The following is a 12,275-nucleotide window of genomic DNA, read 5'->3' as shown; positions in this document are numbered from 1 at the left end:
AATAACAGTTATTAAAAATAAAAAACTGTTATTAAAAATAAAAACTGTTATTAAAAATAAAAAAATGCAAAACAATTCTTCTCCTATCCAAATATTGTCTTGTTTTCACTCCATTAAGTAAAAAGTGGGGGTGATGAGGCTATAGAAGTAGGTGTGGTTGGTTAGCCTGTGTAATGCCTCACATGCCCCCTTAGGCATTTTATAGCTTGTTCTAAGAGTAATAGGAAGCAAGGGTAATGTTGGAATAAGGTTAGTTTTGAAATTTGCACTCTAACTATGGAAAATAAAACTGAGGGGGCAAACATGAAGGTGGAGGAATTCATTAAGGGAGCTGACCAGTTCTCCTGCTGGGGGCTGGTCAAGGGGTGTGCCCCATTTCCCAGATGCAGTGTTAGGAGGAGTGGTCCCAGTATTGTGACACAGAGGATTTCCAGAGAGATCCCAACCTTTACCCACCCCCAGAATATCACACAGTAATAGCTGTCAGCTCCTTGAGCCATAACAATGCCAAAGAAAGTATTTTCTTTCCCTCTTTGCAGGAGGGCAACTCCCTCAGGAAGGTCTGCATACAGTTCTCTCCTCTGGAACTTTGAGAATTGACCATGCGGCACATCATGACCAAGGCCAATATGAATGTCAGGCAGTAAGTCCATTGGGAGTGAAAAAAGCGTCTGTCCAGCTGACTGTAAAACCCAAAGGTAATGTGTGCTGTGACTGGGTTTACACACCTGAAGAGTGCCTCTTTATGTGTCTTACACACATCCCCGGGGTATTTATTAATTAGTTATTTTTTATTTTATAGGATCTAAGAAATTGCAAATTTTACAACTTTCTTTCAATCAGTCTTTTTTTTTCAAACTTGAGGATTTTATTTCTATTAATACTAATTATTAATGTTTCTTCCCAAAATATCATTTTGTGTTTTCTTACATTTTTTGCAAAGCTAGTTAATTAGCCCTACCTGCAGAGACTAGCTCACAAAAAGATACATTTCTCATACCTGATGGTCTGAATTTTGATCTTATATTGATGTATCATTTATGCTCAGGGTTATTGGGAATATACTGCAGACACTTTGCTCCAGACTCATCATGAAATACAGTACTTTGGTTTATCATAAATAATAATATTCTAGTATGAGGTTGGGTTATTAGTCCATAATTTATCATTAATTGGCATGTAAAAAAAAGAAAACCCAAGGCTTAAAATTTTTTTTTTAAAGATTTTATTTATTTATTTGACAGAGAGAGACACAGTGAGAGGGAACACAAGCAGGGGGAGTGGGAGAGGGAGAAGCAGGCTTCCCACCGAGCAGGGAGCCCGATGTGGGGCTCGATCCCAGGACCCTGGGATTATGACCTGAGCCGAAGGCAGACGCTTAATGACTGAGCCACCCAGGCGCCCCTCAAGGCTTAAATTTTTAAAGATAGTTCCAATGTAAGGATTAAAAATGGTTGTTATTAAGTATTCTTGAAATTTCTTCTTAGTGGTTTATGTTGAAATGGAGAACCTTAGTTATATATATATATAGTGCCTAAACTGCATTTTTAGCATTGTTTTACATTTAATTTCCTAGGTTTCTCCATAAATTTGCTATAATTTATTTTGATGTAGTAGATCTAAATTCAGAGGTAACACATATTTAGATAAGGTTGGCCAGATGTAGCAATATAAATATTAAAAGAAATATTAATAATGTTGAAATGTTCAATGATGCTGAGACATAGACATAAGATTATACTGAACTAATATCTATGTACAATCTAGTATTGATTCCTTTCTCACTATATTTTCAACATATCAAGTGCTTATTATTATTTATTTGATGGAAGTTAAGGTTCTATGAAGAGGAAAAAGAATATTAAGGAGAGTAGTCAAGTAGCAGCTGAAATGCATGGGAAGATTTGAAAAAAAACTATTGAAAGATGCCTTTAGAAAACCCCATTTCTTTGGTTCATTCTTTCTAAGAGGAAATGCTGAAATCTGCTCTGCAGAATGTTAAAATTACTTTTGAATTGTTTTTCAACTAATTCAACTAATTTAAAAATCAGAAGGTTTTTACATTAATATCTTTTTATTTTAAAGATTTATTTATTTATTTGAAAGAGACAGAGATAGTGTGAGAGAGAGTGTGTTTGGGGGTGCAGAGGGAAAGAGAGAGAGAGAGAAACTCAAGCAGACTCTGATTTGGGGCTTGATTTCATGACCCTGAGATCATGACCTGAGCCAAAACCAAGAGTCAGATGCTCAACCAACTGTACCACCCAGGCACCCCTACATTAATATCTTTTTAAAAAGAAGGACATATTAAATCAACACATTGTAGTCAAATAAAATATAGCATGAAGTTAATGGTCTTAGTTTTGTCCTCTTTTTGCTCCATTATTACATCCTTCCACCAATGTCTCCCACTGACCGTCTAGATCTCAATTTGGAAGCATGCTTCAACCCAAGGAGGGTTCCTTTTCTCCACTCTGTAAGATATTTTAAGATGCCACTGTTGAAATCAATATTAGAATATACCATTTAATCTAATAGTTGACACATGTGGAGGAATTTGATAAATTTATCAAATATACATAGCTAAGAAAATATTATCAATAGACAGAAATGTAGAAACAAACAAGTTTTCTTTTTTAGCAAACAGAGAGCCCTACATGTTGAACAGAAACTATGTGAATGGAGTGGGGAAGAGGGCCATAGAGAGGAAATGGTTGGGATGGTTGGTTGAGTTAGAATGTATCAGATCTTAACTATAGGCCATGGAAGTTTCCAATTGTTGGCCAGATATATTATGTGGGATATTAATCAGCCCAAAATGAATAGGCAAATGTTGAAGTGAAGAAACTCTAAAAATAAGAAACCGTTAATTCTGTAACATAGCCAAGTGATGTGTGAGGTGACCTGGACATCCATGACAGAGGGAATGGAAGAGTTAATGAATTCAAGTGAACATATAACAGGTGGAACCATTTTATCTCTGAAATTATTAAAAATATTTTTTTACCAGTACCCCTGACAATATTTTGCAGGCCCCATTTTGTTTGTATTGAAGTGTTTCTCAAAGTGTGTTCGTGGATTGTCAGTGGAGAAAATTTCCAAGACCCTTTCAAGGGGGTTTTTAGGTTAAAACTATTTCATAATAATATCAAGATCTTATTTGCCTTTTTTACTAGATTGACATTTGCCCTGATGGTACCAAGATAATGTTGGATAAAAGTGCTGGAGCCTTAACATGAACCAAAGCAGTGGTACCAAACTGTATTAGTAATTCATATATTCTTTCCTTGTAATGGGAAAAAGAAAGTAATTTTATTTACAATGTTACTGATAAAACAGGGGGAAAAATACTACTTTTATTAAATCTTGGCCCTCTAGAAGATGCTTCATGAAAGAAATTGGCAAAAGAAGCTATCAATTGTCAAATTTTGATGTAGTATCATAGATTTTTCACAATTATCTGAAAAAACTTTTAAAATATCCCTACATTTTGCAAATACTTATCTTTCTGAGGCCATATTTTATTCATATACTTCAACTAAAATGACTAATTGTAAGAGATTGAACTCAAAGCAGTTATTCAATTATTGAGATTTGCAGAAGTGTAGAACAATATGCTACTCCACTCACTACTTTTATTTTTGGAAAATTAATTAATGTTCATAAAATTGTGTTATTTATCTGAAAATTGTATGAGTTTATAACTAATTTTTGAATAAGTAAATTTTAAAGTTCTCAGATTTAATTTCTAATATGGTGAACATAGCTACATATAACCAACATAAATAAAAGCTCTTTGAGCTTCTCAATAATTTTTAAGTGTAGTATTCCTGAGGTTAATGTGTTTTAGTAACATTCATTTGTTGGATCTTCTTTGCCTGATTTCTAGATCTTTCATTTTTCTTTTTAATCTCTTTAAACTCTTTGTTGCCACATCATTTTACTTGCCTTTCTCATGTCTACCCTTTATGTCCCTTGCTGTGTTATGAACAGTGTGTATTCACTTCAGAGATGCTTCTAACTTTTAGCTATGCAATAGTTTTATTTTTTCCACTAATATTTTGCTCAAGTATATGCAAATATATATATAAACATTGGATGAAACTAGTAATTTTATAGAAACATATATTAATGAAAACTAATTCCAGAAGAGATAGAAATATAAACAGAATATAGTAGGGGAGAAAAAAGTTGCCAAAGATCACAGCAGTGCAGATACCCAGCTGTTACTCTTTGGCATAGCTGAATAGACTATTAATTATTCTGAATATTAAACTTGCAAAAGAGATCTCTCCAGTAAGAGCATGTGGCCATGTGGTTTCCCAAGGAAAACCATCACATCTATAAGTAACAAAAATTCTAATGCTATTTACGTTGTTTCAGGAATTAGAAAATAATAAACATGCTAAAAATATTTTTAGTAAAACAAACGTAAGATTGATAACAAAATCCTAAGAGTTGATTAAAATATATAAAGGAAAAACTATCTTGCACATCTATGCAAAATATCCAATAATGTAAATAAATAAATGTAGTTATAAGTCATAAAGAATCCAGTAGCACATGAAAAAATATTAGTCCATAATTAAATGGTTTTTATTGCAGAAAGTCAAAGATAGTGTAATAATAGGAAAGCTATTAATATATTTTATCATATTAATGGATTTCAGAAGAAAAATCAGGATTCTTTCCATAGATGCTAAAAAGACATTTAATAAAATTCAACATTTATTCTCATTAGAAACGCTCAGTTAACATAGGTCTGAACAAACATTTCTTCAACATGATAAAATAGATTTACATTCCTGGATTTTTTGCATAGGCATACAAATAGTTTTCCTTTCATATATTTTAATGATTTTTTAGGATTTGTTATAAATTACACTTGCTTTACTGAACTCATTAGCCAGAATCCTGCTTAATAGAGAAATGGTATAAATAGTTTCACTAAAGAAAAGATTTCTGTTGTCATTACTATCACTTGATATAGATTTGGAGAGGCAAATTATTACAATTAGCCAAGAGACATAAGAAAGAATAACCAGGAGAATTCTGAGAGAGAACCATAATTAAAGAGGACTTATCATACTGAATTATAAAATATATAATAAAGTTACATAAATTAAAACTACCCAGATAGTACATTAAGACAAAATATATAATCTACAAATTGATTCTCTTTCATATGGGAATGCCATATATGAAAAAGATGGCATTTCCTTTGAGTGAAGAAAAGGTAACAATTTAATAACCTTTGGGAATAACTAGGTAGACATATGAAAAATAGCACTGTGTGCATATGATGCACATTTTGTTCTGGAGATGTCTTTCTAGTCAGGAAGTGTATGTGACTGGCCCTTCTTGAGATCTGTGTCATAGCCTCTTCCACACACATCTCTACTGATCTTCTCTGCTTTAGGTAGCCCTCCCTCCAACTTTTTTGGTGGAGTGGGCTTTAGTGCTTCCTTAATTTTACTGAAAATGAATCTGGTAGTTTTATAAGCAAAACTAGCAGTATGTTTCTGATTTTCATCCTCCCTGTTGCTGTTGGATCATTTTTTTGGATAAAAACTGGAAATGCCACCCTTATGCTCCCACCAGGCTCCATTTCTTGTTTTCAATATTTAAGTCTAACAATCTATATGCAATTCTTTTCCTGGCCTTCTCTCAGTGCAGGCTGGAGCAGGTGACTCTAGTAGATGGGGTGTCCATCTAAGTGTAGGGACTGGGAAAGGGCAAGGTTTATTTTTTTGTACACTTTCTTCTTTTTAATCTTTCAATTCTTCCTACCTAGTGATAGCCTAGAAGGAATGGAGAGGAAGGGACTGGTTCACTAATGGGAAGCCAATGGCAAGGTGACCCTCTCTTTATTGTTGCTATGAGGTCTTGTCTGGTCATAAGGGGCCTATGCATGGCTAGTTCTCCAGCATTATATGAGTTTTATTCAGAGACCATATCGAGGTTCCCCTACTGCTCATTTCCCTGGTATGGGAGACCAAGCTCCATCCAGCTTGTGGCCTTTTAGCCAATTGTTTCTTCTCACAGCTGGTTATTCTACAGCTTCTGCTGATACAGTTTCCTCACTCAATGGGTAGTTCACAATAGTGGTATTATTGGTTAGAGAGGAAAGGCAAATCACCTATATCAATTAAATTAACAACAGGTTTCATATCAGGAGCAATAGAAGCCACAAGAAGCTGGAATCAAAACTTCAAAGTGGGGGTTCCTGGGTGGCTCAGTCGGTTAAGTCTCTGCTTTTGGCCCAGGTCCTGATCCCAGGGTCCTGGGATCAAGCCCTGCATTGGGCTCCCTGGTCAGCGGGGAGCCTGCTTCTCCCTCTGCCCCTTCCCCTGTTTGTGCTCTCTATCAATAAAATCTTTAAACAAAAAACTTCAAAATGTCTCAAGAAAACAGTAAATATGGTATTGTATAACTATCGATCTTTTAAGAACAAGGGCTTAATAAAGATATTTTCAGTAAACTGAGAACGTTTGCCAACTATAATACTACTTTAAGGAAATTTTTAAAGGAAATTCCTAAAGAAAAGAAAGATCTTGAAAGACTGATTGATATTCAAAAAAGAATGCAAAGGTGAACAAAGAAACTGCTGAACATGTAGGGAATATTAAAATATTTTCTGTATCAAATATTAATAATAATAATTGCTATGATGTGGCACTGAATAAAAATCACATAATTAAACATTACCTAACAATGGAATATCAGTTAGGAAAGTGATTATTGGTATTAGAGTAATATAATATTCTTATATACCTGGCAAAATATCAGGGGTAGGTAGCAAAAAATAAAAACTATAATAAAACAAACAAACAAACAAAAACTATGGTAATAAGTTTCAAATCAGAAACATGAAAAAGATGGAGTTAGAAATTATTTAAATAAAAGATAAGAAAATAAAAAATTGGCAGTTATTTTGTAGACAGATTCTGTAAATGTCTAAGATCAGTTCAGCCTTATACAAACTATTATAGAGAATAGAACAGGGAATAGTTCCCAACTTTAACTAATAAAGAATATTATGAGAAAAAAAGTTCAGAATAATCTCTATAGAAAATATTGGCCAACTGAATCCAATGACATTAATGGATTAATGGAGGACAAATTATGATTTTAATAAATAGAGGTAGACAAAACATTTGATTAAATTTATCATCTATTTGTTATTAAGAAATGAACTTAGCAATACAGAAATAAACAACTAAAATGTTTTCTAAAAAAATACTTTTTATAGGTAATGTAGGTAACATTTTTGACAATGATGTTTTTCAAGATAAAATGTCAGAAATATTTCCTTTGGGAGTAGAAAGAAGATTACTTTTACTCAACACCATAATGGAAAAAGAAAAGAAATGAAAACAAATGTTATGAATTTAGAAAGAATGTATACAATTTTATTATTTATATGTAATAGAATTTTCCTCATACATAATTCAGAAACATTTACAAATATACAATCAGAAATAATAAGAGTTTAGCAAGATTATTAGTTGACATTAATAAGTAAAAATACTACTTGTATTTGTACACATGTAATTCTACATGTCAGCAACAAATAGAATACCTAATTTTATTTTTAAAATAATACTTCTTAAAATAGAAAGTATAAATTAGTTAAAAATAAATCTAACAATATATTTTATTGACTGTACATACAATATTGTACTGCATATCTGTAGAACTTCTTCACCTTGCTTAACTGAAACTTTATAACATTTGATTAGTAACTAATAATTTTTAAGAAGGTAAATATATGGTAAGTGTTCTTACCCCAATAAAATGAAATTTAAAACATAAATATAAAAATAATAAATAAATAATAAATAAAAACAGATAAATAAATCTAACAAAAGATGTGCAAGAACTTGTAGGAAAGAATGCTGTTGGAAGAAATTGAAAAGACGAATCCTTCTGTAAAGATGTTAGCCTTTCCAATATTGATTTGTAGATCAGTGCAATTCTGGTGAAAATCCTAGAAGGCTTTTTGGTAGAAAATGAAAGGTTGATTAAAACTGCATATGAATGAACAAAGATTTAAGAAAGACTAAGATAGGAACCCGGGGCAGAGCAAGATGGCAGAGGAGTAGGAGACCTGGATTTCGTCTCCTCTCAGGAATTCAGCTGGATAGGGATCAAACCATTCTGAACAACTACAAACTCAACAGGAGATCTAAGAAAAGAATAGCAACAACTCTCTCATCAGAAAAGCGACCACTTTCTGGAAGGTAGGACGTTCGGAGAAGTGAACCTGAGGCGATATTCTGGAGGATAGATGGTGGGGGAGGGGCCTCTGTGGGCCACTACTGGCAAGTGATAGAGCCACAGAGCACAAAATTGGAACATTTAAAAGTCTGCTCCGCTGAGGGACGTCACTCTGGTGGCTAAGCGGGGGGTGGAATCCTCGCGGGACAGTGTGGTCTCAGGACCCTTGGGGTCACAGAAAGACTGGGGCTGCCTGAGTGCAGCAGAGCTCCCAGGTATCGGAGCGGGGAAGCCGGCTGCAGAGGCGGAGCCCAGGCGCAGGCTCTCAGCTTGGGGTTGCCATAAACCGTGATCCGCCGCACAGTCGGGCCACTGCTCCTCCAGCAGGGACCCAACAAGCGGCAGATCCGGGGAGACTCCCCTTCCTCCCCCAGGAGGAGTGGCGTGGGAGAGCACCACAGGAATCTGCTGGGTTTGGAGACCCCACACGGGGTCGGGTGCCGGAGATAGAAACACGTGGTCACAGGCCGGGTGAGCACGGAGTGCAGCTGGAGACCAGGGAGACAGGAGTGACTGACGGCTTTTCTCTGGGGGCTCACTGAGGAGCAGGGCCCTGAGTTCTTGGCTCCTCTGGGGCGGAGATTGGGAGGCCACCATTTTCACTCTCGGCCTCCAAAGCTGTACAGAAAGCTCGTAGGGAACAAAAACTCTGGAGAGCAAACCGGAGCATATTATTTAGCCCGGACCGGGCAAGGGCGGGGCAATTCTGCCTCTGGCAAAGAAATTTGGGAACCATGGCAACAGGTCCCTCCCAAGAAGATCAGCGAGAACAGACAGCCAGACCAAGTTTACCGATCAATGAGAATGGCAGAACTCCAGCGCTAGGGGAACACTGCACATAGAATTCATGGCTTTTTTACCATGATTCTTTAGTCTTTCAAAGTTAATTTTTTTTTAACTGTCTTTTTTTTTTTCAATTTTTCTTTTTCCCTTTTTCAACCAACATCTTATCAATCCCTTTTTTAAAAAACATTTTTATTTTTCATTTTTAGAGTCATATTCTATCCCTTCATAGTAGTTACCCGTATTTTTGGCATATATATATAAGTTGTTTTCTCTTTAAAATTTTGAGATAGTTTCTTCTAACAGATCAAAATATACCCTAAATCTCTAGTGTATGGTTTTTTTCTACTCCTCTGCCTGATCACATTCTCTCCCTTTTTTTCTTCCTTTTTTAAATCCTCTTCTTTCTTTTTTCAAACAACTTCTTATCAATTCGTTTTATAAATTTTTTTATAATTTCCATCTTTACAGTCATCTTCCATCCCTTCATCATATCAACCCTTATTTTTGTACATATATAAGTTTTCTTTATTTTCTTTATTTATTTTTAAAGATTTTATTTATTTATTTGAGAGAGAGAATGAGAGAGAGAGAGCATGAGAGGGGAGCATCAGAGGGAGAAGCAGACTCCCTGCCGAGCAGGGAGCCCAATGCAGGACTCGATCCCGGAACTCCAGGATCATGACCTGAGCCGAAGGCAGTCGCTTAACCAACTGAGCCACCCAGGCGCCCTAAGTTTTTCTTTCTTTAAAATTTTGGGAGGCATTTTCTTCTAACAGACCAAAATACACACAAAATCTAGTGTGTGACACTGATCTATATACCAGCCTGATCATATTTGATCACATTCTAGTTTTTTGTTGTTTTGGTTTTTTTTGTTCTGTTTTTGTTTGTTTTTATCTTTATCTTTTTTTTCTTTTTATTTTTTCTCTCTTTCCCTTTCTTTTCCCACTGCTCAGGTCTTTTGAGATTTGTTTAGAGTATATTTTCTGGGGACATTGTTACTCTGCTAGCATTTTGTTCTCTCATTAATCTATTCTCCTCTGCACAAAATGACAAGACGGAAAAAATCACCTCAACAAAAAGAACAGGAGGTAGTACCGACTGCCAGGGACCTACTCAATACAGACATTAGTACGATGTCAGATCTAGAGTTCAGAATAATCACCTCAAAGATACTAGCTGGGCTTGAGAAAAGCATGGAAGTTATTAGAGAAACCCTTTCTGGAGAAGTAAAAGAACTAAAATCTAACCAAGTAGAAATCAAAAAGGCTATTAATGAGGTGCAATCAAATATGGGGGCACTAACTGCTAGGATAAATGAGGCAGAAGAGAGAATCAGTGATATAGAAGACCAAATGATGGAAAATAAAGAAGCTGAGAAAAAGAGAGATAAACAACTACTGGATCCCGAGGGCAGAATTCGAGAGATAAGCGATACCATAAGACGAAACAACATTAGAATAATTGGGATCCCAGAAGAAGAAGAAAGAGATAGAGGGGCAGAAGGTAAAATGGAACAAATTATAGCAGAGAACTTCCCTAATTTGGGGAAGGAAACAGGCATCAAAATCCAGGAAGCACAGAGAACCCCTCTCAAAATCAATAAAAATAGGTCAACACCCCGACATCTAATAGTAAAACTTATGAGTCTCATAGACAAAGAGAAAAACCTGAAAGCAGCTCGGGAGAAGAGATATGTAACCTACAATGGTAGAAACATTAGATTGGCAACAGACCTATCCACAGAGACCTGGCAGGCCAGAAAGGACTGGCAGGATATATTCAGAGCACTAAATGAGAAAAATATGCAGCCAAGAATACTCTATCCACTAGGCTGTCATTGAAAATTGAAGGAAAAATAAAAAGCTTCCAGGACAAACAAAAACTAAAGGAATTTGCAAACACAAAACCAGCCCTACAGGAGATCTTTTTTTTTAATTATTTTTATTTATTTATTTTTTTAAATTTTATTTATTTATTTGAGAGAGAGAATGAGATAGAGAGCATGAGAGGGGGTAGGGTCAGAGAGAGAAGCAGACTCCTTGCTGAGCAGGGAGCCCGACGTGGGACTCGATCCCGGGACTCCAGGATCATGACCTGAGCCGAAGGCAGTTGCTTAACCAACTGAGCCACCCAGGCACCCATCCTACAGGAAATCTTGAAAGGGGTCCTCTAAGCAAAGAGAGACCCTAAAAGCAACATAGACCAGAAAGGAATACAGACAATGTACAGTAACAGTCACTTTACAGGCAATACAATGTCACTAAATTCCTATCTTTCAGTAGTTACCCTGAATGTAAATGGGCTAAATGCCCCAATCAAAAGACACAGGCTATCAGATTGGATTAAAAAACAAGACCCATCAATATGCTGTCTGCAAGAGACTCATTTTAGACCCAAAGACACCCCCAGATTGAAAGTGAGGGGGTGGAAAACCATTTACCATGCTAATGGACACCAAAAGAAAGCTGGGGGGGGGGCAATCCTTATATCAGACAAATTAGATTTTAAACCAAAGACTGTAATAAGAGATGAGGAAGGACACTATATCCTACTTAAAGGGTCTATCCAACAAGAAGATCTAACAATTGTAAATATCTATGCCCCTAACATGGGAACAGCCAATTATATAAGACAATTAATAACAAAAGCAAAGAAACACATCGACAACAATACAATAACAGTGGGGGACTTTAACACCCCCCTCACTGAAATGGACAGATCGTCTAAGCAAAAGATCAACAAGGAAATAAAGACTTTAAATGACACACTGTACCAAATGGACTTCACAGATATATTCAGAACATTCCGTCCCAAAGCAATGGAATACACATTCTTCTCTAGTCCGCATGGAACATTCTCCAGAATAGATCACATCCTAGGTCATAAATCAGGTGTCAACCAGTACCAAAAGATTGGGATCATTCCCTGCATATTTTTGTACCACAATGCTTTCAAACTAGAACTCAATCACAAAGGAAAGTCGGAAAGAACTCAAATACATGGAGGCTAATGACCATCCTACTGAAGAATGAATGGGTCAACCAGGAAATTAAAGAAGAATTAAAAAAATTCATGGAAACCAATGAAAATGAAAACACAACTATTCAAAATCTTTGGGATGCAGTAAAGGCAGTCCTAAGAGGAAAGTATATAGCAATACAAGCCTTTCTCAAGAAACAAGAAAGGTCTCAAGTACACAACCTAAC

General features: G+C 35.7%; 1 protein-coding gene across 1 annotated transcript in view; it reads left to right on the top strand.

Moving 5' to 3' along the window:
* The window catches only part of PXDNL (peroxidasin like), a 507,553-nt gene that overhangs the window by 370,839 nt on the left and 124,439 nt on the right, over window positions 1-12,275 (top strand). Inside the window, exon 12 of the mRNA XM_035011137.1 lies at window positions 540-698. Coding sequence (XP_034867028.1) covers window positions 540-698 — 159 coding nt within the window. The remainder of the gene's footprint in view (window positions 1-539; window positions 699-12,275) is intronic.

Source organism: Mirounga leonina, unplaced genomic scaffold (assembly GCF_011800145.1).
Source record: "Mirounga leonina isolate KUSES-001 unplaced genomic scaffold, KU_Mleo_1.0 Mir_165, whole genome shotgun sequence".
Lineage (NCBI taxonomy): Eukaryota > Metazoa > Chordata > Mammalia > Carnivora > Phocidae > Mirounga > Mirounga leonina.
This window is presented reverse-complemented; position numbering and strand designations above follow the sequence as displayed.